The 25,149-nt window shown below is 39.8% G+C and overlaps 1 protein-coding gene across 8 annotated transcripts in view; it reads left to right on the top strand.

Moving 5' to 3' along the window:
- KCNT2 (potassium sodium-activated channel subfamily T member 2) overlaps window positions 1–25,149 on the top strand; it is a 282,967-nt gene that overhangs the window by 65,101 nt on the left and 192,717 nt on the right. For all 8 annotated transcript variants that reach the window (XM_050961381.1, XM_050961380.1, XM_050961379.1 and 5 more), the window contains exons 3-6: window positions 5,822–5,921; window positions 15,554–15,610; window positions 16,860–16,908; window positions 19,825–19,884. In XM_050961381.1, coding sequence (XP_050817338.1) covers window positions 5,822–5,921; window positions 15,554–15,610; window positions 16,860–16,908; window positions 19,825–19,884 — 266 coding nt within the window. The remainder of the gene's footprint in view (window positions 1–5,821; window positions 5,922–15,553; window positions 15,611–16,859; window positions 16,909–19,824; window positions 19,885–25,149) is intronic.

The raw sequence follows: 25,149 nt of genomic DNA, 5'->3' as shown, positions 1-25,149 counted from the left end.
CTATTCCCCCACCACCACCCCACCATGAGTTTTGGGTGGATTTCAGTGGGAACACAGAGCACTCCTGTCATACACTACAGCAAGGGTCATCACAGATGCAGATTTCTGAACGGCTCAGAGAGCACACACAAAATACATCTTTTCCCTCTGAGTAGCTGCCACTAATTTTTAAGACTTCATGGAGTAGGTTTAGCTAGTTCTGGTTCCCTGATTAATTATGTGTGTTTTATGTGACCAATAAATACAGTTCTAAATTTTAAGCATTTCTGCACAATACTCAGTTACCCTAATCCAAATGATATACAGTACACATGGCATGATGTGTCAACCATTTCAGAGTTGCCCCAATTTGTCAAATATTTCTGTAAATTGACAAAAATAAAATCATAATATTTCACACAGCTACAAAATTTAGTTATCAATATTTCCACATAGAAAATGCATGCAAGGTTTACAGTAAATACGGCAGAGTGCCAGCCAGCTACATAATGACAAAGAAGTGGTGACACATTGCTGTGACTTGCTTGTACCTGGCAAGTTGAATCAGTATAAGATCACACCCTAAAAAAAGTCTCAGAGAGAGAAAAAACAGATGAAGCTTCAATTCGGGGGGGCGGGGGGCGGAAATGAAATACCCACATCCGGGAAGCTTATTAATGCTATGTTTTGAAGTAAGACCTGAAGCACCTGTTCTGGAAGTGGCTACACTTAAAAACAGAAATGGGCAAGAGAGTTATGAGAAAGCTCATACCAAACCTGTCACAACAGCCATACTCCAAACTAATTAACCCCTTACCCCAATGCATGCAATTGGGATGGAAAAATGATGCAGATACAAGTGAAAGATTTAAAGGAATACTTAAAGACAATGCTAAACGAATAAGTCCTGATCCTCAGTTGCAATAAATTGGTATAAACACCATTTAAGTTATTTTACCCCATTTAGAATCTGGCCCGAGGTCTCCAAAATGTCTGTGAAGCATTACAAATTCTGTCACGTTATCATTTGATCCTTCCAAACCTGGGTCACAAGCAATACCAACGCAGCACAATGTGGTAGTCTATACACAAACACTTCTTCTCAATCTCAACACACATTTACCTGTGCCTTTCTTAGGTAACAACAACATTTTATACATTTATGTTGTTTAATGAAATAGATAGATTGTGGACCACAGTTATCAATTTTTTGTTTGTTTGTTTTTAGCCAAAGGGTGATACCATGGTTACAGAGACAATGAAATCATAATCACATCACCTCAAAACAAGGAATAATTGGATAAAATAGTGGATGATTGATGTTGCTGAATATAAATGTCAGATACCAGTGTCAAAATAGCATAGATAAAGACATTTTGTGCAAACACGTGCTACTTGACAATCTGTTTAGGAATGAGATAAAAAAGAACTCAAATCCAGTCAGACAAACCGTGCTGTGGTACTGACAGCATTTAAAATAGAAATAAAAAAAGTTAACCAGCAAAGAGAACTTTAAGAATAGTAGATTTACAGTGATGTTTGAAGGAACAGAAGGAATGAAAACTAGTAACCCATTTCACATAGAGAAAAGAGATTAAAAATAATTCCACTAAGACATTTAGGACTAGAAAAATATGTTTTAACTAGAAACTCCTGGACATAGTGACACAAATCTGGGCCTAATCCTTTACTACCTTAACATTGGCTAGCCATTTAGACATGTGCAAAGAGTGTAAAACTGTACTCAATGAGAAGAACAGTGTTTCACACCCACTTTAAACAGATGACCATCTTTTTGTTCTGTGTTTGTACAGTACTTAGCACAATGGAGTCCTGGTCCATGACTAGAGGTCCTGGGTGCTATGATAATAAAAAAATAATAACAATGTGCTTGACTATTCAAAGTGCAAAGCATTGGAGAACCAGGCCCTCTGTTTAACTATACCAGCAGTCAATAGCCTCAACAAGAGGAGAGACTCAAATACCTAACTATACCAAATGAACTCTGGGATAAGCTTATCTAGGGAATATTTACCAAATTATAGACTATCACTCAAGTGTCTTGAAATAGATAAACTTCCAAGTACTGGAAGCAATACTTATTGGTCACACATACAACACTCTCACAAAACCTGATCTATTGAAAGAGAAAGTCAGTCAGACAAGAAACCAGTCAACCTTATACATGAAGAATTCCAAAACCAGTAGTTTTAGAGTGGGTATTCAAACACTGTCACCCCACAATACACAAGAAAATAGTTAGACTAAACAATTATTGACTACTAAAAAAGGACAGAGGTGAGAGAAGTAGCATATTTTAGATTTTGGAATGGAGAAACACTGGATTAAACAAGTAGAATTACCAGCTCAGGTGCTAGTAAAAAAACAGCCCCTGACTCTGTGGTCAGTTGCAAGCCAGGGAGAACATTCACTTCCAGGAGGAGTACAAGCGGCATTGTTATCCCTTGTGGGATTGCCATAAGAGAATAAGTTCCACCTCAGGCTCCATAGAAACTCTGCAGGAAAACACTGCATAAGAGAGACAATTTAAATCATCATGTTTCTGAGAGTCTTAGCTGTGCTCTATCCCTCCCTGCAATAGCCAACTCCATGCTCCTTAGTGGAGTAGGAGATGACAAAGAGCTTGTGCCCTGGTGTGCTTCCTCTGCTTTGCATGCCAGTGAAACCTGCAGACTGTGTTGTTCCAGAGACAGTGGAGCTGACAGCTCTGTGTAGTGATTTCATGTTTTTTCCACCGACACATTTTCACTCTCCACCCCCAAAGATACCTGAAAGAAACTGGAACAAAGGAGAATAACTAGAGGGAGTGTGAGTGATTGCTGGACCCAGACTAGCAGGAGACTAGTCTGTAAAAGGAAGCTTACTGAAACTGGTGAGGTGTTATTTGTATTAAGTTTCTTAGACATAGACTTGTGTGTTCTATTTTATTTTACTTGGTAATTCACTTTGTTCTGTGTTAGTACTTGAAACCACTTAAATCCAACTTTCTGTTTTTAATAAAATCACTTTTTACTTATTAACTCAGAGTATGCGCTAATACTGGGGTGTCGGGGAGGGGACGGGCAAACAACTGTGCACCTCTCTCTCAGTGTTATAGAGTGCGAACAATTTATGAGTTTACCCTGTATTAAGCTTAATACAGGGTAAAATTGATTTATTTGGGTTTAGACTCCATTGGGAGTTGGGCATCTGAGTGTTAAATACAAGAACACTTCTGTAAGCTGCTTTCAGTTAAGCCTACAGCTGTTCGGGGACGTGGTTCAGACCCTGGGTCTGGGTTTGCAGCAGGTTAGTGAGTCTGGCTCAAACCAGGGAGGCCACTGAAGTCCTAAGCTGCCAGGGCAGGAAAGCAGGGGCAGGAGTAATCTTGGCACATCAGGTGGCAGCTCCCAGTGGGTTTCTGTGATTCAACCCATCACACAGACCAATGACCAAGTTAGCATTTATTTTCTAAGTTGATTTATGGGAGGCTTAGAAGATTGATTTTTTGGCAATAAGACTGTGAACTCCAAGGCCTGGCTTCTGCAAATGTGCCTGAGCTGATCTTTAAGCATGAACTCTCTCTAGGGGGTTGTTCTAGGTCACATTTGAGATGCATTGCAGAGCAGCATGGGGGAAGTTTACATTGCTACTGTCCACGTGCTCCTAGATAATGTCAGGCACTCTGGTTACCTTTTATAACCAAAATATGACTTCAAATAATGATTAAAAGTTGCTGTATTATCAGTAGGGAAATCAGGATGTGTTCCACACAGAGATTAACATTTACTAAAATAAAAGCACAAAACTGCAGATTGTAGACCTTTGCATTTCATTAACAGAACTAGACAGATGAGGCCAATACAAAAATGCCCTTTAGTTTCTCACCGTACCTAGCATAGTCCTACTTATGCAGATTTCCCCAAAAGGGTTAGTTCAGATAAGAAGTTCTTCCTTCAGCAACAGTTCAAAAAGAAAAAGAGTAAAACTTACAACACAGCAATGAATACACACATACCCCAGCCAGGACTGGCGCTAGGGGTTTGAACGCCCTAGGCGGACGGCAATTTCGCTGCCCCGCACGCTGGTTCCGCGGCTCCGGAGCCACGCGAGGAGCCGACCATCCGCAGGCACGACTGCGGCAGCTCCTCCGGAGCTGCGGAGCACCGGACCCTCCGCAGGCACCACTGCAGCAGCTCCACCGGAGCCGCCTGCCGCCCCCTCCGGCAAACCGGCACCCACCAATTATTCTGGTGCCCTAGGCGATTGCCTAGACTGCCTAAATGGTAGCGCCAGCCCTGACCCCAGCCCTCTCAGCCTCTGGTTATGTCCTCTTTCCTTTCTCCTTGCTCTGGGGAAATGAAGAGTCTGCTGTTAATTAGATTTGATAAGACAGCAGGAGTCTCTAGATAAATGTTGACAAGTCTAATTGCTAGTCACAGCTGTAGGGCTTCTCACTGCTTGGGAACCTAGAGTGGGGTTTTAACCCCCAATTTACCAATGCCAGGTTCTAAAAGGAGTTAATTTAACCTTCATAATATGAATGTATCTCCACAGTTAAAGTAGCAAACAGTGCTCCATTATAAATCCTTATTTTCTCTGTCTCTCATACACAGATTCTAAGATATAGTTAAAGTAGACACTGTTCTGAATTTTTCAGTAATTAAGTATTCTACTTTTTGAAGAGGGGAATAATTTTTAGAAACTTTAACTTAATGTTCAGTTTGAATGCAACTTCCCCCAAAAGCAGAAGTTGATGAAATGCATGGGGGCTCCAGCACTGGGCTAGGGGAGAGAGGGAGTTATGCTCAATAAATCGATTTTGCATTCTTCTCTTAGAAGTATGTATACACACAAGCACACATAGGTATGGAAAAACATAACTGAGCCCTAACAAGGCAAATGTATGACTGGTTCTATTCAGTACAATGGGCCTATTCACATACATAAGTGCTAGAAGAATTGGTGTCTTAGCTTACAGTAACAGACGCGAGTTATCCATTGGTTGACTGGTGCTTACTAATATTCTGCTCCTGCAATCAGATCTGTGTGAGCTCACATCCATCAACAGAACTCTGCATTCAAGATTGGAGACTCAGTCTACAAGTGTACAATTTACTAATGGTTGCTAATCATATTGCTTTCTACCCATTTGCCTTTGCCAACAGTGACTATTAGTATAATTACTGGTAACTTTTTTTTATTGTAAGTTTTAAATGCAAAAAAAATTACACTTCTGCAATTAAGGCTATATTCTCTTTAATTACAAGATCACATACATATCTTTCGTCCTGATGCTGCAATGAGCTCAGAGTCTGATTCAATGACCATTAAGTCAATGGTTCCATTGTCTTCAATTGGACCCTCAGAGCAGCAAATGCTGTGCTTACGTCGAGCCTCTTTGAGTTCAAAGAGGCTTTGCACATGTGCAGGCATCTGCCCACATGGAACTTATTACCTAATTGGGTCCTGAGCTTGTAGAAGACACTGCATTATGTTTGATTGCATTATTTTAGACCTTGTGTGCAGTACAGTTCAGTGTACACAAAGGAATAGAGTTAAAGTTTCCCAGGTTTTAGTTTTTACATTTTCTGACTTTTTGTGCCACTTTATCAATACTTTAATATAGTTTAATATTTTAGACATTTGGGCAATAATAATACATTCCCTACACAAAGCTATTCCATAAAAACTTCCAGATATTAATATTTGTATACTTGTCATCACAAGTTCTCTGACTTGAGTTGAAGGCATATCTTGTTCCTTTTAAGTAGTTTTACATTAAACATGAATTAAAAACTAAAGAAACTGAAATTGTATTTTCTTTCCTTTTATCAAACAGGTCTCAGAATACGATTGTTCAATTTTTCTCTCAAGTTATTAAGCTGTTTGTTATATATAATTCGAGTGCTACTGGATGATCCTACACAAGGACATGGATGGTAAGATTTTCTTTTTTATTTGCTCTCTCAAAGTACTACTTATATTGCATGAAACGGATCAATCATCCTTGATGCTTATAAATATTTGATGTTTTGTCAACAGGGATTTAGTTTTAGCGTTTATAGATGGTTATGGTGCAGCATGAATTGCAAAACTAATCCAGTCTGAGTGAATATGATAAAGTATCCAATGAAAATGTAATACGATTTTCTTTCAATCAAAAGCATTTTGCTCCTTATTACTGAAAGTGCTTACTGTATATTTGTTCATATTGTGTAATAGTCTCTGTGGAATGATGTAGCTGTGCCACTGCCCATATCTTTTTGCCAAATTACTGAATAACATTTCAGATTGATTTATAATGTATATGACACAATGAATAAATCATTGTTGTATTCCGACTCCTCTACTTGTACACCCTGCCACAGGTCAGGGCAACTCCACCTCTATTCCCTTTTCATGGACCACCAAGGGTACTCACCCTCAGACTTCTGGCTCCTCAGCCTGCACCTTTCTTGGATTGAGATGTGCATCTCTCTCCCCCTCCTGACCAGGGTTTCTCCAGGCTGCACAATTCCCTGCCTACGCTGTGAGTTCCCCAGCAAGTCAAACCATCTAAGTAGACCTGCTTTGCTTTCTCTTCAAAGGTTTTAAGCAACATAGTTGCCCACAATTATAAGTTACCACACAACTTTTCCTAAGCTGCTTCTTATTTTTAATGGGAAAGCATAACAGAAAAAACATTAAAACAATAAAAGAATCCACACATAGATTCATAGACTCTAGGACTGGAAGGGACCTCGAGAGGTCATCGAGTCCAGTCCCCTGCCCTCATGGCAGGACCAAATACTGTCTAGATCATCCCTGATAGACATTTATCTAACCTACTCTTAAATATCTCCAGAGATGGAGATTCCACAACCTCCCTAGGCAATTTATTCTAGTGTTTAACTACCCTGACAGTTAGGAACTTTTTCCTAATGTCCAACCTAAATCTCCCTTGCTGCAGTTTAAGCCCATTGCTTCTTGTTCTATCCTTAGAGGCTAAGGTGAACAAGTTTTCTCCCTCCTCCTGATGACACCCTTTTAGATACCTGAAAACTGCTATCATGTCCCCTCTCAGTCTTCTCTTTTCCAAACTAAATAAACCCAATTCTTTCAGCCTTCCTTCATAGGTCATGTTCTCAAGACCTTTAATCATTCTTGTTGCTCTTCTCTGGACCCTCTCCAATTTCTCCACATCTTTCTTGAAATGTGGTGCCCAGAACTGGACACAATACTCCAGCTGAGGCCTAACCAGCGCAGAGTAAAGCGGAAGAATGACTTCTCGTGTCTTGTTTACAACACACCTGTTAATGCATCCCAGAATCATGTTTGCTTTTTTTGCAATGGTATCACACTGTTGACTCATATTTAGCTTGTGGTCCACTATGACCCCTAGATCTCTTTCTGTCATACTCCTTCCTAGACAGTCTCTTCCCATTCTGTATGTGTGAAACTGATTGTTCCTTCCTAAGTGGAGCACTTTGCATTTGTCTTTATTGAACTTCATCCGGTTTACCTCAGACCATTTCTCCAATTTGTCCAGATCATTTTGAATTTTGACCCTATCCTCCAAAGCAGTTGCAATCCCTCCCAGTTTGGTATCATCTGCAAACTTAATAAGCGTACTTTCTATGCCAACATCTAAGTCGTTGATGAAGATATTGAACAGAGCCGGTCCCAAAACAGACCCCTGCGGAACCCCACTTGTTATATCTTTCCAGCAGGATTGGGAGCCATTAATAACTACTCTCTGAGTACGGTTATCCAGCCATTTATGCACTCACCTTATAGTGGCCCCATCTGGTAAGCTTACCAGAGATCACCCTAACTCCAGCAAGGGCTATGGTATGAGTCAGCTCTTCAAACTCTACACAGGAGTTCTTCCTGTGGTTACAACTTCATAACAGCCTTGGCTCAGGACAAGGAACGCTATGAATCTAGGAGTCACTCTTTTATACAATTTGAGACTCTGGTCTTGTCCTCTTGTAACAGTTGATCAGCAGACAAAAGTCCCCTTCTCAAGGCAAATGTTGATAAGGCTGAGTTCTTGCATAAGTGGAGGGAGTATATTTGCATACCACTCCCCTAGAGACTTCATGGGAAACTCACTCAACTTTAAGTGTTCATTCTTGCCTGGCACACAGTTCCAAAAGTCTTTTGAAGGTCATAACACTTTCCAGGGTTTATGCCAGCTATGTCTCCCACCCCTACCCCCAGTGATATTACACAATAATATGTAAACATTTGCATTTTTAATACAATGAATTCCTAAAATATTTAAACTTAATTCAGTACAGCTTGGTTTAACGTTATACAGTAAGGTTTGTCTAGGATATTGCAGGAAATTGTCATCTCTAACCATATCCATCATTTTAGGGGCACAGTGAGAGGGTGACTGGCAGGTGAGGAAGCAGGGAGCATGCACTGGGAAGATGGGCGGAGAACCTGAATCTCCTGCCTTTGAAAGAGCAGGGAGTGACTTGCAAGAGGAGGTGTCCACCATGCAGACATTCTAAGCCAGGAGTCGGCAACCTCTGGTACGCGGCTCGCCAGGGTAAGCACCCTGGTGCGCTGGGCCAGTTTGTTTACCTGCTGCGTCGGCAGGTTTGGCCGATCGCAGCTCCCAGTGGCCACGGTTTGCCATCTCAGGCCAATGGGGGTGGTGGGAAGCCGCGACCAGCACATCTCTTGCCCGCACCAATGAGAGTGGTGGGAGCTGTGGTCCTCCAAACCTGCCAACGTGGCAGGTAAGCAAACTGGCCCGGCCTGCCAGGGTGCTAACTCTGGCGAGCCACATGCCAGAGGCTGCCAACCCCTGTTCTAAGCTGTGCAGTAATAGAGTGGGGCTGTGGAACTATTTGTAGCTGGAGCCTGTCCCAGGAGTAGCACTTTAAAGATATTGAGTCGTGAAGCCCCACTCCTGGCAACGTCCTCCTACTGCATGTAAAACAGTGCTTCAGTTGTTTCTTTCTCTGCTTGGCTCCCCTTCTCCACTTCGTGAATCATAACGATGGCTGAATGATTGCACGCACACTGCGGCAGCACTGTGATGTTGCTGCACAACTTAGGGCCTCAAGTATCAGAGGGGTAGCCACAAAAACAATGAGGAGTCTGGTGGCACCTTAAAGACTAATAGATTTATTTGGTAACAAGCTTTTGTGGGTAAAAAACACGCTTCTTTAGATGCATGGAGTGAAAATTACAGATACAGGCATAAATATACTGACACGTGACGAGAGGGAGTTACCTTACAAGTAGAGAACCAGTGTTGACAGGGCCAAGTCAATCAGGGTGGATGTGGTCCACTCCCAATAATTGAGAAGGCGGTGTCTTCTATGGAGAAAACACCCATGGATTTTGGAGCAATAGCACAGGGAATCTGCGCTCTGGGCTCTTCACCCTACTAGCACAGTTCCCCAGCAGCCCTGACGTTCCTAGCTTTCTTCCCTACCTCCCGCTTTAGAGCTGGTGAAATTTGGGATTTTTCCTCTGTAGAAAACTGACTTTTTGCTGGAAAACACCAAACAAATATTTTGGCCACATTCTTGAATTTCAATTTCCCAATAAATATCTTAGAAAAGCAGACACTTGTGCAGAAAGTGTGCATTTAGCTGAAAATCCAGTTTTCCTTTAAAAAAAAGTTGATAGAAGTTTTTGATCAGCCCTGCACCTAGTACCTGTGCCCCAATAACTGCAGCCATGGTGCAGAGAGCTGGCGACAGGCATTCAGAAGCAGAATAGTCTCCTACATGGATTTACATTGAAAACCTGACAGATTAGGGGTGGGGCAACAACATACTGTTTTTCATAGCTCCTCTCTAGCTCCATTCCCATTACACAAATCCCCAACTGCACAGGATCCTTATGGAGGGAAAAACTGCTGTTCAATCCTTCCACACTTCCTAATCCAGTTTCCACGGTTTTCCCTCTCATTCATCAGACTAAATGCTAAGCAGAAAATTTGTGAGCTGTAGCCTATAGGCCATATGCAGGGCCGGCGCTTCCATTTAGGCAGCCTAGGCAATCGCCTAGGGCACCAGGATTATTGGTGGGCGGCATTTTACCAGGGGGGCGGCAGGCGCCTCCGGTGGATCTGCCGCAGTGGTGCCTGCGGAGGGTCTGCTGGTCCGCGGCTCTGGTGGAGCTGCCGCAGTGGTGCCTGTGGACGGTCAGCTGCTCCTGTGGCTCCGGTGGACCTCCCGCAGGCACGACTGTGGCAGCTCCGCGGGACCGGACGTGGGGCGGCCAAATTGCCATGCGCCTAGGGCGCTAAAACCCCTAGCACCGGTCCTGGCCATATGGTACACTAAATGAAGTCAGTTTTATTATTCACTTAATGGCAGTAGAATTAGTCCCTATTAGGTCAACAGTGAACATTTTTTAAAATTCTAAAACTGGAATGTTTTATAAAAAGAAAAGCAGAAAATACTGAAAAATTAAAGCAGAAAGAAATGATGAGATATAAACTAGAATCTTGTAACTTACAATTCCAAATCTAATAGTGTTAGTGTGTGAGCATAGCTATGGGTCACATTAGAATCAACATGATCTCAATTACACTTCAATCATCACTATTCTTTGTTAGTTACAACACTTGCAATTTGTGCAGAAACTTAGGGCTGGTCTACACTTAGGGCTGGTCTCACTGCTTAAGTGAATGTACCATATGTCAGTCAGAGGTGTGAAAAAGACACCCCCCGGCAGGGCGACACAAGTTACAGTGACCTGAGTGCGGTCCACACTGGTGCTATGTCAGTGGGAGACGCTCTCCTGCTGACGTAACACGTCTTCACCAGACGTGCTACAGTGGCACAACTGCACCGATGTATCACTGACTTGCCATTAGAAAATTGCAAGTTACACCACAGTCTAAGGTCACAGTCCTACAAAAACTCAAGAATGTGTTTAGCTACATGAATGTATGTAGTACCATTGACCACTACCATAAGTAAAGTTACCTACAAACGTGTTTCCTTCGTGAGAGCCAAAAAGTCTCCAACTGCCACTTTAACCAGTCACGGTTAATGCTCTTTTAAGTTCTGGTAATGGCTATATTATTGTTTGATTTTAACTCTTTACAGACAGATTGTTTTAACTATTGTCTATTTCCTACTGCAATAAATTTAGCTTTTGTCTATTACTGTTGTAATAGAAACAATCCCCCTTCAATCCTTTCTTTTCCTGACTATCCAGGAGATCTAGCCTATCTCACTTCCTTGTTGCTATCCAGAGATAAGGGATGAGTGTGCCCTTCTTCTACCCTGCCCATCTCTACTGCATAGATAAAGACTGTCAGAATAATAAAAACCAGTCAATGAGATGGGGACATATTAGTGAAAGGCTCCAAAGATCCTGGTGGTAGCAATCTACATCATGAGCTCTCTACTGATTTTTCTTGCTCCAGCATGCCCACTGTGGAACAGCGTAGAAACGTACTGTATATTTCAGTCTGTCATTTATGAATACATGCAGTTTATTTCATGATGTGAATAATTTTGGTAAATTTATGATATGTGTTCTCAAACATAGAAAGTGCTCTTTTGGGGCATGATCCATGAGATCCTTCAAGCTGTTAAATTTAAGTAGTTGAGTACAAAAACTTCCTAAACCCTAATTACAGTGCAACTATTATTTTTTATAGTTGAGTTATTCTCTTAAATCTCATTCCTCAATGGGGAACGGCACAAGTTTAGAAGCTGAGAACAATGTGTAATGTAAAAACAGGGAGCTGCATGAAAATGAGAAATATGGATGGGGAAACAATAATTTCTAAATCTTTCTCAAGTTATAAACCAAACAAGTTGTATTTACATACATGCATTAGGCATATTACTGTTGGAAAACAATGTACATCCTTTCCAATAAGTTAAAAAATACAAATGAATGTAGTTAGAAAAGCACCACCAGGTACCTTTTTAAAAGTAAAACAAAGATCCTATGACTGTATTTGAATAATTTTCTATCTGGTGCCCATTCTTACAACAATATGGTATAACATGAAGCCCAAACATTTCTGCTTTCTAGACCCAGAGTTCAGGTTAAATTACTGCAATTTTCTAGTAAACGGGAAACAAAAGCAAGAAAAAGGAACAGATGTTTTAAAAATTACTGATAGCTTCTGTTATGATTAAACTGCTGATATTTTTGTATGAAATCTAATGAATTAGTGATGCTAAATGAGTACACTGTAAAGCATATGCAAGCATTTTACTTCTGGATCTGGGCTACATTTTAAAAGATGAGGTAGGCAGTAATAACCCCAGTATTCATTGCTTGAAGGTACATTTAGATACTCCTGTACTCACATACAGCGATATATTTGTATGTTGCAAAGTATGGTAATTCTCTGGGCCTTGCCAAAACTACTCATTCTTTGATTCTAAATCTCTAATAATTAACCAGCCGGGGAATGCATGTCCCTACACTCTGTGTTGTCACATTAGAACATAAGGACAGCCATACTGGGTGAGATCAAAGGTCCACCTAGCCCAGTATCCTGTCTTCTGACAGTGACTAATGCCAGGTGCCCCAGTGGGAATGATCAGAACAGTTAATCATCAAGTGATTCATTCCCTGTTGCCCATTCCCAGTTTCTGGCAAACAGAGGCTAGGAACACCATCCCTGCCCATCCTGGATAATAGCCATTGATGGACCTACCCCCCATGAATTTATCTAGTTTTTTTTTTAACCCTGTTATAGTCTTGGCCTTCATAACATCCTCTGGCAAAGAGTTCCACAGGTTGACTGCATTACGTGAAAAAAAAACTTCATTTTTTTTGTTTTAAACCTGCTGCCTATTAATTTCATTTGGTTCTTGTGTTATGAGAAGGAGTAAATAACACTTCCTTATTTATTTTCTCCACACCAGTCACGATTTTATAGACCTCTATCATATCTTCCCCTAGTCATCTCTTTTTGAAGCTGAAAACTCCCAGTCTTATTAATCCCTCCTAATACGGAAAAACTGTTCCTTACCCCTAATCATTTTTGTTGTCCTTTTCTGAACATTTTCCAATTACAATATATCTTTTTTGAGATGGAGTGACCAAATCTCCAAGCAGTATTCAAGACATGGGCATACCATGGATTTATGAGGCCATAGGATATTTTCTTTCTTATTATCTATCCCTTTCTTAATGATTCTTAACATTCTATTTGCTTTTTTGACTGCCACTGCACATTGAGTGGATATTTTCAGAGAGCTATCCACAATAACTCCAAGATCTCTTTCTTGAGTGGTAACAGCTAAATTAGACTCCATTATTTTATATGTATAGTTGGGATTATGTTTTCTAATGTGTATTACTTTGCATTTATCAACATTGAATTTCATCTGCCATTTTGTTGCCCAGTCACCCAGTTTAGAGAGATCCTTTTGTAGCTTTTAATATGCTGTGTATTTATACCCTACTGTATTTTCCACTCCATGCATCTGATGAAGTGGGTTTTAGCTGATGAAAGTTTATGCCCAAATAAATTTGTTAGTCTCTAAGGTGCCACCAGGACTCCTCATTGTTTTTGCTGATACAGACTAGCATGGCTACCACTCTAACCTTTTGTAGCTCTTCATAAGCAGTTACCAATCCATGAGAGGACCTTCCCTCTTATCCCATGACAGTTTACCTTCCTTATGAGCCTTTGGTGAGGGAACTTGCCAAAGGCTTTCTGAAAATCTTAAGTGCACTATATCCACTGGATCCCCCTTGCCCACATGCTTGTTGACCCCTTGCTGAGGCATGATTTCCCTTTACAAAAACTATGTTGACTCTTCCCCTCTGTCCCAAAACTATGTTCATCTATAGGTCTGACAATTTTGTTCTTTACTATAGTTTCAACCAGTTTGCTCGGTACTGAAGTCAGGCTTACAGGCTTATAATTGCCTGGATAAGCTCTGGAGCCCTTTTTAAAATTGGCGTCATATTAGCTATCTTCCAGTCATTTGGCACGAAATCTGATTTAAATGATAGGTTACAGACTACAGTTAGCAATTCTGCAATTTCACATTGAGTTCCTGAATACCATCTGGTCCTGCTGATTTATTACTGTTTATCAATTTGTTCCAGAACCACTTCTAATGACACCTCAATCTGGGACAATTTTTCAGATTTGTCACCTAAAAAGAATGGCCCAGGTTTAGGAATCTCCCTCGCATCCTCAGCCATGAAGACTGATGTAAATAATTAATTTAGTTTGTCTGCAATGGCCTTATCATCCTTGAGTGCTCCTTTAGCATCTCGATCACCCAGTTGCCGCACTGTTATAGCAGGCTTCCTGCTTCTGATGTACTTAATTTTTTTTGCTATTACTTTATTTTACATTGCATAACATATTACATTATGGTTTGCTAAAAATATTTCAACACACTATTTAATTTACTTGTATCTACTACCCATCTGGCTTCCTTCCTCCTAGGAAATTCACAGATGCTAGTGTAAGGTCTAGGATACATTTTTAAAAATGACTAAACCAGAATATCTTGGTTACCAACTACTGGGCTTGAGAGATTTTTTGGGGTGCTGGACAAGCCCCTAAAAAAAAATAACTTTGGGGCTTGTAAGGGATCAAACCAACAGAATTACTGGATAAAACCGCTTGGTAAACAAGGAAGGGAGGTAATGGAGCCAAAAGAAACTACCACCACCTGATGGCAGTAGAAGGAACACAGCCTGGGAAACAGGTCTCTGTGATCTAGCCACCCAGCAAATCCATGACATTTCCTTTAGAAATCCTCATGGGAGAAAAATATTGCTTATTTCTGAATTTGCTTTTGATCAGCCTTCTATGTGGATGCCATAAGACCCCTGGATTTATCTGAGGATCCTACTCACCCTCACGGATGGAGAAACATGCCCACTCCTTATGTCTGGTCCACAAATCACTCTAGCCCCTCCTGAACCTGCATGAAGGGGGCAGAGAGTTCTATTTTCCACAGTTTAAAAAGTTAAGGAAATATTTACTTCCCCCATGCATGTAGTTGTGCTGGAGGGGATTGCTTGCTCTATGAATACAAGAAGGGAACACAAATTTACATATTAGCCATTTTTTCTACACATATGCCACTAGTCTCTCACTGAAATAACCAGAGATTAAAGATATCCCTACTAGAAGATGGGAACTGTAGTTTGGTGCAATCTTTACTTCAGAGATTATGGAAATTATACCTGCCAATGCTTCTGAGGTCTGCTTGATAGAATTACTGGTATTTTCAGCACTTCCTTCATGCTTCATCCTTTGCAAGTACCCCATTTTTTTGTTCATCCCTTTTGATTTTTATATTAGATCACATTTGAAACTAAATCTTCTTAAAACAAAAACAAAAAATGTGTCTGACCTTTAGCTTTGAGAATTTATGTGTCTAAAATACACACTGAACTAGTTGGTCAAAGTGATTTGCCTTCTTTTGAATATCTGTCTCTCAGTGTCTGTCACAACTGAATTAGTCTGCACAGTGTTTGACATATTATATAGAACAGTGTTACCTAAAAAATTAACCCCTGCCCATCCCCTTCCCAAATCTTTTTATAATTGTGTTTCCATATACATCTGGACATGGGCTTTATGTGTGGATCTGGTGACTTCTGGCAGCAAGGAATTAAACAGGGGCTGTTCCAGTCAAAACTACACACCTGCAAAGATTGATTGGTGAGTTCCAGATATTTTTTTAAACACATAATAGTGATCTATTTTAGGTACAAATACCCATATAATGTGATTTCTTTAATGCATATGCAGAAAGTTAAAGTTATGTGTATCAATGAGGGATAAACAGTCCATAGTAGCTAAACTCTCTGAATCCTACAGCCTTTCTGGACACATTTGACCTATGTTGATGGAGCCATAAAATTCCTTCAGAGGATTTCTTGCCCTACAGAATTAATTCCACTCAGTAACTCTGAGTTCCTGTCAAAGAAACACACCCTTCCTGCAGGATTGGTGGGATTGTAAGGCTCCAGAACTGTGGAACAAGTCATCTCAAATACCATGTCTTTGGAGTCCCAAAGATGAGTTCAGTATTGTGATTAATTGCCCTATCTGGACAAGTGAATACCACCATGTTAGATGCAGAAGTCATGACTTCCAGATGATCAGGACTATTTGGATTCTAGAGATTTATTTCCTTACTGAGATAGAAAATATGATTATTATATAGTCTAGGGTAGTACAGTGACCAACAGTACTGTGTGCCTAGTTTCACTGGTACTATATCAAGAATGCATTTTGTTTTGTTGAAATGGTAAGTACTTAATGAATTTCACCAAGACAAAAATAGTTTCTTAGGAAAAATGCATAAATAATGGGGTTTTGCAACTAAAAGGAAATATTTCCAGTTTCAAAACCAGTGCAAATAAATGCTCACTAATGTGGATACTAGTTAATAAAACTATGGATCCGTACATAACACAAAGCAAAAGAGAAAATACTGGCAAAGAATGTGATTAGATTTATTTTTTTCTACCACAAATTAATGTTCCAAATGAAGGACATTTTCCCTCTGCCTCTTTAAAATGCATATATCATAGTATTTCCTCTAGTATCAAAGGACCTGAACCAGTGTTCACTAAAATCAACACTAATTTTTGATTGATTTCGTTGCCTGTTATATTAGACTCCCAAAAAGTCAGTGACTGCTTCTAGGTTAGAAAGACAATTGGATTGTCAAGTCTGAGTGACTAGTTACCCATATAAAAATATGGGGAAGTGATTAACTATTTTACACCACTCCAAATACTGATCATCTGATTTTTATATTTAATTATGTTAAAAATAGCAGCCGATGCAAAGCCCATTGAAGTTAATGGATATCAATCCCTTGACTTTGCTGGGCTTTGGATCAGGCCCATAAGCACCATTTGATGAGAGTCAAATTTATTGTGTCATTGTGATTCAACAGGTCTCCTATTATTTGGGTGAACAGAAGCTTGCCTTTATGGGGATTACAGGTAATGTATAATAGGATATTTTTAGCAATTACATTTTTATAGCCCTAGCGCACTTGGATTTTCAATACTTCCGAGAAGCTAATACATATATAGAAAGGGTAGCAAACAAAATTCTTCTTCCTTGGCAGCCCACTATAGTGAGAAATCTAAAATTAAAGTAAATTAAGAAATCAAACTATGTTAAATGTTACACTACTCTAGAATATGTGTATTTATAGTAAAGTATTGTAGGTCAAGAGAGAATAAGAAAGATTTAATCTTCTGTAAGTATTTTTCCTTAGAACTAAATAAAGTCTTTTGGACCCAATCTTGCAGCCTTTACTAAGAGTTTGTCTAGCCCTCTCATCAACATAGTGCTGTCTGCACCAGGAGTTAGGTCAATAGAATTATGTTGCTTAGGGCTGTGGATTTTTCACACCCAAGCAACACAGTTATACTGATATAGGTTGGTAGTGTAGACCAGGGTTGAGGTTATTTAGGTCATGTCTACACTACCATTTATGTCAGCAAAACTTATCTCACTCAGGGATGTGAATATTCCACCCCCCAAGTGACAGAAATTACACCAGCATAAGTGGTAGCATGCACAGTGTTAGGTACCGCCGTTCATTGAGGGTGGCTTAATTAGGCTGATGAGAGAGCTGACGGCACCGAGCAGCTATGAGAGATCTTACAGCAGTGTAGCTGCATCAGTACAGCTCTGCCACTGTAAGCTCTCTACTGTAGACATAGCCTGAGTTTGAACTTCTTTACTTGAAGACTAAGCTATTGTAATGGTTCTATTTGGGATTATACCTTAAATCCACAAGAAAGCCAAAGCTAGTGCAGAATATGGCAGTCTGCAGAGTAAGTGGAGAATCTTGCTGTGAGTACATTACACCAGTGCTTTGTGGTCTGCACTGGCTGCCTGTGGGTTTCCAAATGCAGTTTAAGCTGTTGGTATTCACTCACAAAGCCTATCTGAGAGATTACCTTTCCTCACTGCTTCAGGAGAGATCAACGGCAGCACTCAAATTTGATCATCTTCCCCTCAGTAAAGAATAATGGATTGCTACTAGGATATTCTCTGTGAGGGGTCCTCTCTTGGCTTTGGCAGATGATCTCCATCCTGGTCCAAAATAGTCTGGATTTGTTAGCCTTCTGGGCACACTTCAAGAGGAGGGAGATATTGTTTAAGAAAAGTCATTTCAGGTTTCCCTTTTTCTTCTCTTTTAAATCTAAGTGGCACTATTATATAGTTTATTTAGTTGTATTATGTGGGATTGCTGCTGGCTCTTGTCTGTTATATGGCTTGTCTTAAGTAGGTGCCTTTGTGGTTCCTAATCTAAAATAAATAAAAAAGATATGAGATTTCAGGTGCTCAGCACATTGGAATCAGGCCCACAGTTATCAAACTTTACATGGTTTCTGAAAATAGGCTGTTGCTTCGCATTAAGTTAAGAGCAAAATTTTGAAGATAGTTTTGGGAATTCACCCTAAATAATTAATTTTTGTATTAAGGGTTCCTGAACCATCTAGTATAATTATGCTATAATATTTTTGAACTACCCTCAATACAAATCCATTATGGTGAATTCTATCTCTATGTAATACAGTTGTTTATTAAAGCAACGTTTCTCTGATGGAGATAACTTTTGAATATTTGTTTAAAATATGCAAGATCTGAGCAAATAAAGTTTGACATAGACATGCAGATTACTTTCTCTATTTAATCTTAAAATATTGAGACATAGCCTTAATAGTTTATGGTGCTGGTTTTAGGCTTATTCTTACACTGTAAACCTATGCTAGTCAATGAACACAGGAAGATAGATACACAAACACAAAATAGGAGGACATCTATATATAATATATATAAAATGTTATATAGTAACAAGCTAAATTCCACTTTTATGCAAGACAACAACTTCACTTTATCTGGAGCAATGCTAACATTGTGAAATGTTTTGGTGATTTTTTTAAAATATATTTTCTAATTCACATCATCTATTTTGAATCTTGATCATGTAATTTCAAGTGCAAGTAGTACAGGATGTTGAGCTTTCATTAGTAGTGAGCATTAATTTTAAATTAGGAATAGAGACTAATTTGATTCCAGACTCCAGAGTAAGTAATACAAATGTATAAATAGTAAATGTTTTAATTTAATATAGGCACACATTTAAGCTGATTTTGTGATTAGTTTTAAAAGACATTGTGCAGTATATATGCAATGTGTAAACCAAATAGATTTTACTAATTTAAGACAGGTCACTGACCTTTTATATGTCCATTAATTCAACACACACTGATTTAAAACAATGAAATTTACCATTTCTCTTTTGCTGTGTTTTAAGACTTTTTTGGGGGGGGGAGGGGTTAATATTTATGACCCCACACACACTAAGAAAAACAACACTTCAGTGTAATGTTTGAAAAAGGTCATGACTTCCTCCCACCATTTGCCTTATTTTTTTAAACACAATCCTTATGCTTTGTCATCTCAAAATGGAACAAATCCTGGAAGTTGCCAAAAGCCTGCCAATTGCAGCATGGCACAGAAACTGGCTGCTTTTATTTGGCCTTCCCTAAAAATCCATGGAGAGACCATTCTGGAGACCTTCTGAAACAATATTCATGGAGGAGATTTTGAGGGCAGCGCCTAGCAGACAATAGGACTTAAGACAAGTGAAGGGGGTAAATACTAATGGATTGTTTGACAAGAACAGGGCTTTATTCAGCATATACTGTGGTAAGAAGTTTTAAGATTAGAACTAAGCTTTAGTGGTTAAAGATGGTTTGAGAGGATTTCTTCACCACAGGTGAACTAGTGTTGATTATCTTTAATCTTTCAGTTTAATTCTTCAGGTCATTTTTGCTTTAATTAATTACATTACTAACTTTGCATTAACATATATTTATATATCATCATGTTAGGTTTCAGTGGCTTTGATAAGTCTGTTTGAAACAATGCTGCTGGGTTATCTGAGCTACAAGGTAAGGCCAATTGGTTTTATTCTTTGGAATCAATTCTCCATTTGATACATTTCTCTTAATGCTAAGGGGAGTTTACATATCCTCATTGACCAGAGATGAGATCCCTTTGTAAGTCAGTTTACTACTTACAGGTTGATGGAAAGATAAAAATGATTGTCTTAAATTACCTGTGACTAATTGGTCAAGAAAAATGTTACTTATAATTACACTGAAGTGCATGACTCATTCATGATTTATGAAGTTTACAATGGGCCTGAATCAAAGCCCATGAAGTCAATGGCAGTCTTTTCATTAACTTCAGTGGGATTTTAATCAGCTCGATGTTTACTTAAGAAAAGCCGAAGAGGACTGGTACCAAAAAGGTGAAGGAAGAAATAGCCATCCAGATTCTCAGCTAATGTAAGTCGGCCCCCCTCTGTCAAATTTAGTGATGCTAGTTCAATTTACACCAGCTGAGGATCCAACAAGTAGCATTGTATAGATTTGTAATGACTAGAATATAGATTTGCCAAAGAGGGCAACAACCTGGGGACAAATTCATGTCATCTTTTTTTCTGAAGATGTGCTATCTACATCTCCCAACAGATGCCAAGGTCATTCAGGAAATGGTGTTGATTCAGCAATTCCCTCTGATGCTGGAGTGGCATTAGACTCATAGACTCCAGGACTGGAAGGGACCTCGAGAGGTCATCGAGTCCAGTCCCCTGCCCTCATGGCAGGACCAAATACTGTCTAGATCATCCCTGATAGACATTTATCTAACCTACTCTTAAATATCTCCAGAGATGGAGATTCCACAACCTCCCTAGGCAATTTATTCTAGTGTTTAACTACCCTGACAGTTAGGAACTTTTTCCTAATGTCCAACCTAAATCTCCCTTGCTGCAGTTTAAGCCCATTGCTTCTTGTTCTATCCTTAGAGGCTAAAGTGAACAAGTTTTCTCCCTCCTCCTGATGACACCCTTTTAGATACCTGAAAACTGCTATCATGTCCCCTCTCAGTCTTCTCTTTTCCGAACTAAATAAACCCAATTCTTTCAGCCTTCCTTCATAGGTCATGTTCTCAAGACCTTTAATCATTCTTGTTGCTCTTCTCTGGACCCTCTCCAATTTCTCCACATCTTTCTTGAAATGCGGTGCCCAGAACTGGACACAATACTCCAGTTGAGGCCTAACCAGCGCAGAGTAAAGCGGAAGAATGACTTCTCGTGTCTTGTTTACAACACACCTGTTAATGCATCCCAGAATCACGTTTGCTTTTTTTGCAACAGTATCACACTGTTGACTCATATTAAGCTTGTGGTCTACTATGACCCCTAGATCTCTTTCTGCCATACTCCTTCCTAGACAGTGTCTTCCCATTCTGTATGTGTGAAACTGATTGTTCCTTCCTATTAGGAAGCACTGTGTTGTTGGAAAGGAGCACTATGTTGTTGAAAATGAAAACCATGGCCTTGATTGCTTTTACTTCATTGCAAATCAAACAGCACTTTTCAGAAGAATGCGAGTGTTAGGTGTTGCATTCTAATTTGGACAATTGCACTCTGCTAATTTAAATGTTCATATCCTTTCATTTGGATAGTGCATTCTTCTTTATTTCCTGCCCTAAGCCATTAGACAGGCTTGCAGTTAACAGTAAAAGCAAACCAAACAAAAAAATTTCATTCCAGCTGTGGCTGCATTTCATTAGTGGGTGGAGTGATAAACTTTATTACAAGGAGGAGGGCGAAAAGTTATTCTCCATAGCCTCTGAGGATAGGACAAGAAGCAATGGACTTAAATTGCAGCAAGGGCAGTTTAAGTTGGATATTAGGAAAACCTTCCTAATTGTCAGAGTGCTTAAGCACTGGAATAAGTTGCCCAGGGAGGTTGTGGAATCTCCATCATTGGAGATTTTTAAAAGCAGATTAGACAAACATGGTCAGGGATGATCTAGATAATATTTAGTCCTACTGCGAGTGCAGGATACTAAATTAGAGGACCTCTAGGTCCTTTCCAGTCCTACGATTCTATGATTTACGTACGTCCAAAGTGCTTAAGGAACCTTTGGGATGAAAGGCTGTAAATAGGCACCTTGGCCCAGATACACAAAGGCATTTAGGCTCCTAACTTGCTTTTACTTCAAAGAAGTTAGGAGCTTAAATACCTTTGGATCTGGGCCTTTGGTACTATTGAAAATCCCACTAGGCATCTTTGTTTAATTATCTAAATACCTTTTGAAAATCTGCTCCTTCGGCCAAGCAATGCTGAACAGAGCAATGCCTAAATACCTTTGAAAATCTGTAACTAAAATTATTGCAAGAGGAAATTGAAGAAAGTAAATGTAAAGGCAAGAGAGGCCTACATTTGTGTCTTGGCTTAAATGGTATAATGGAAAAGCAGAAAGTCTGATAAATCTGTAGAGGATGGCATATTGTCTTAAACAGCCTTTTCTTGTTTCTCAAATGTACTAGTATCATAATAATCAGAGCAGGGGACTGGAAGTCAGAAATCTTGAGTTTCACTTCGAATTCTTCCACTGCCTCTCTGTGTTGGTTAGGGACAATTTTTCAAAGGTGGCTTTTTTTGGAGGGGGGATAGTTATGTCTCTGTGGTCTTATTTTTCAATATGTGGAGTACCCATAACTCACGCTGACATCAGCTCAAGTTGTTGCTGCACAATATCTCTGGAAAACTTAAAAAAAAAGTCAAGGTTCAGTCACCTGAAATTGGGCACTCAGGAATCAAGGCACACACAAATATAGGGCAGTTTTGAAAATATGGGGCCATATCCATCTGCACCTCAGCTATTCCAACTCTAAACTAGGGAACTTTGAAAAATGCTTTGAGATCTGCTGATGAATGCAAGTACAAAATATTATACATTTGTCTTTGTTTTTTCCTTAAAATGTCTAGTTATCTTTAGTTATATTTTTCTAATGTTTTGGTTAGTATTTCTTCACATGATTTGCCCTTTAATTTTTATTATGTTCTATTACAGTGAATTGTAAGAAGTCTGCATTTTGAGCTGTTTGGATAAAACAGTAAAATATATTTCACAAAATAAAATAAAAGGCTTTATTTTAAAAGTTTAAATATCTCTTTTTGTGAAATGAGAACATTTTATGCTTTTAGTCTGAGTCAATGGTATTTAATAACTAGTCAATCCATCAGAGTCACATAATAATTCTTTATTATACTTCTCAAGTGAGGATTGGCAGAAATGTTTTTTCAGAGTGTAACATTTTAATAAGCTTAAAACTGGCTACTATATTATACCTGATAAAAAGCAGCTAATACTGTTTATATAGATTAGGTATTGCCCATTACAAGTATAAGTCTCTTGGTGGAAAAAATAGCACAGTGAAAAACAACTGGTACCAACATACTGTTTATAAAGCAATGCCACTTTTCATTCTAAAGTTATTGGGACAGATTGTCTAGGGCCTTGAACTTGCGTAGTTTACACCTGTGCAAATTTTATATAAACACAACTATTTTATCCCTACACCCACTTTGCACCAGTTTAAGTGAGTACACAAAAGTAATGGTGAATCAATTCCCTAAAGTAGTTCTTTATCTCTCTGGAAATTGGGTATGAAACTCTGCCATCCTGTTTTGGTAGCAATTTATATCCACTTCAAACGTATAGTAAATTATTATATGTAAGAATGGCCATATTGAGTCAGACCAACAATTCATTTGGCCCAGTATCCTTTCTTCCAACAGCCAATGTCAGATGCTTCAGAGGAAATGAACAGACCAGAGCAATCATCAATTGATCCATCCTGTTGTCTGCTCCCAGCTTTTGGCAGTCTGAGGCTTACGGGCACACAGAGCATGGGGTTGCATCCCTGACCATCTTGGCTAATAGCTATTAATGGATCTATCCTCTATGAAGTTATCCAATTCTTTTTTGAACCAGTAATAGTTCTGGCCCTCACAACATCCCCTGGCAATGAGTTCCACACGGTACAGGTCAGTGGCGAATCAGTCCCATAGGATCTGATAATGAGAAGTTGTACATTTAATGAAGTGATTATTTTTATATCAGAGATCTGCATGGAGGCTAACCATCCTACTTGACCTGTTAACTTTACAGGTCTCTCACAATAATACAAGTCTAAGGTGGATAGAAAGCTGGCTAGATTGTCGGGCTCAATGGGTAGAGATCAACAACTTGATGTCTAGCTGGCAGCTGGTATCAAGCAGAGTGCCCCAGGGGTTGGTCCTGAGGTTGGTTTTTTTCAACATTTTTATTAATGATCTGGATGATGGGATTAATTGCACCCTGAGCAAGTTTGCAGATGACACTAAGCTGGGGCGGGGGGGGGGAAGAGGTAGATACGCTGGAAGATAGGGATAGCGTCCAGAGTGACCTAGACAAATTGGAGGATTGGGCCAAAAGAAATCTGATGAGGTTCAACAAGGACAAATGCAGAGTCCTGCCCTTAGGAAGGAAGAATACCATGAACTGCTAGGAACCAACTGGCTAAGCAACAGTTCTGCAGAAAAGGACCTAGGGGTTACCATGGACAAGCGGCTGTATATGAGTCAGCAGCGTGCCCTTGTTGCCAAGAAGGCTAATGACATTTTGGGCTGTATAAGTAAGAGCATTGCCAGCAGATTGAGGGAAGTGATTATTCCCCTCTATTCAGCACTGTTGAGGCCACACCTGGAGTAGTGTGTCCAGTTTTGGTCCCCCCACCACAAAAGGGATTTGGACAAATTGGAGAGCAACTAAAATGATTGGAGGCTGGGGCACATGACTTATGAGGAGAGGCTGAGGGAACTGGGGTTATTTAGTCTGCAGAAGAGAAGAGTGAGAGGGGATTTAATAGCAGCCTTCAACTACCTGAAGGGGGGTTCTAAAGAGGATGGAGCTAGGCTGTTCTCAGTGATGGTAGATGACAAAACAAGAAACAATGGTCTCAAGTTGCAGTGGGGGAGGTCTAGGTTGGATATTATGAAACACTATTTCACTAGGAGGGTGGTGAAGCCCTGGAATGGGTTACCTAGGGAGGTGGTGGAATCTCCATCCTTAGAGGTTTTTGAGGCCCGGCTTGACAAAGCCCTGGCTGGGATGATTTAATTGGTGTTGGTCCTGCTTTGAGCAGAAGATTGGATTAGATGACCTCCTGAGGTTTCTTCCAGCCCTAATATTCTATGATTCTAAGTATCAGCTCCCCTTAACACTGTCTGCCAGACCCAATACAGATCCTGTATGATAGGATACAAGCTTTGTTCCAACAATCTGCAAGACTGAGAACCAGGTAGCAGCAGGAT

This window comes from Gopherus flavomarginatus, chromosome 7 (genome assembly GCF_025201925.1).
Source record: "Gopherus flavomarginatus isolate rGopFla2 chromosome 7, rGopFla2.mat.asm, whole genome shotgun sequence".
Classification (NCBI taxonomy): domain Eukaryota; kingdom Metazoa; phylum Chordata; order Testudines; family Testudinidae; genus Gopherus; species Gopherus flavomarginatus.
The sequence above is the reverse complement of the archived record's forward strand: the minus strand, read 5'-3'. Positions and strand labels throughout refer to the sequence as shown.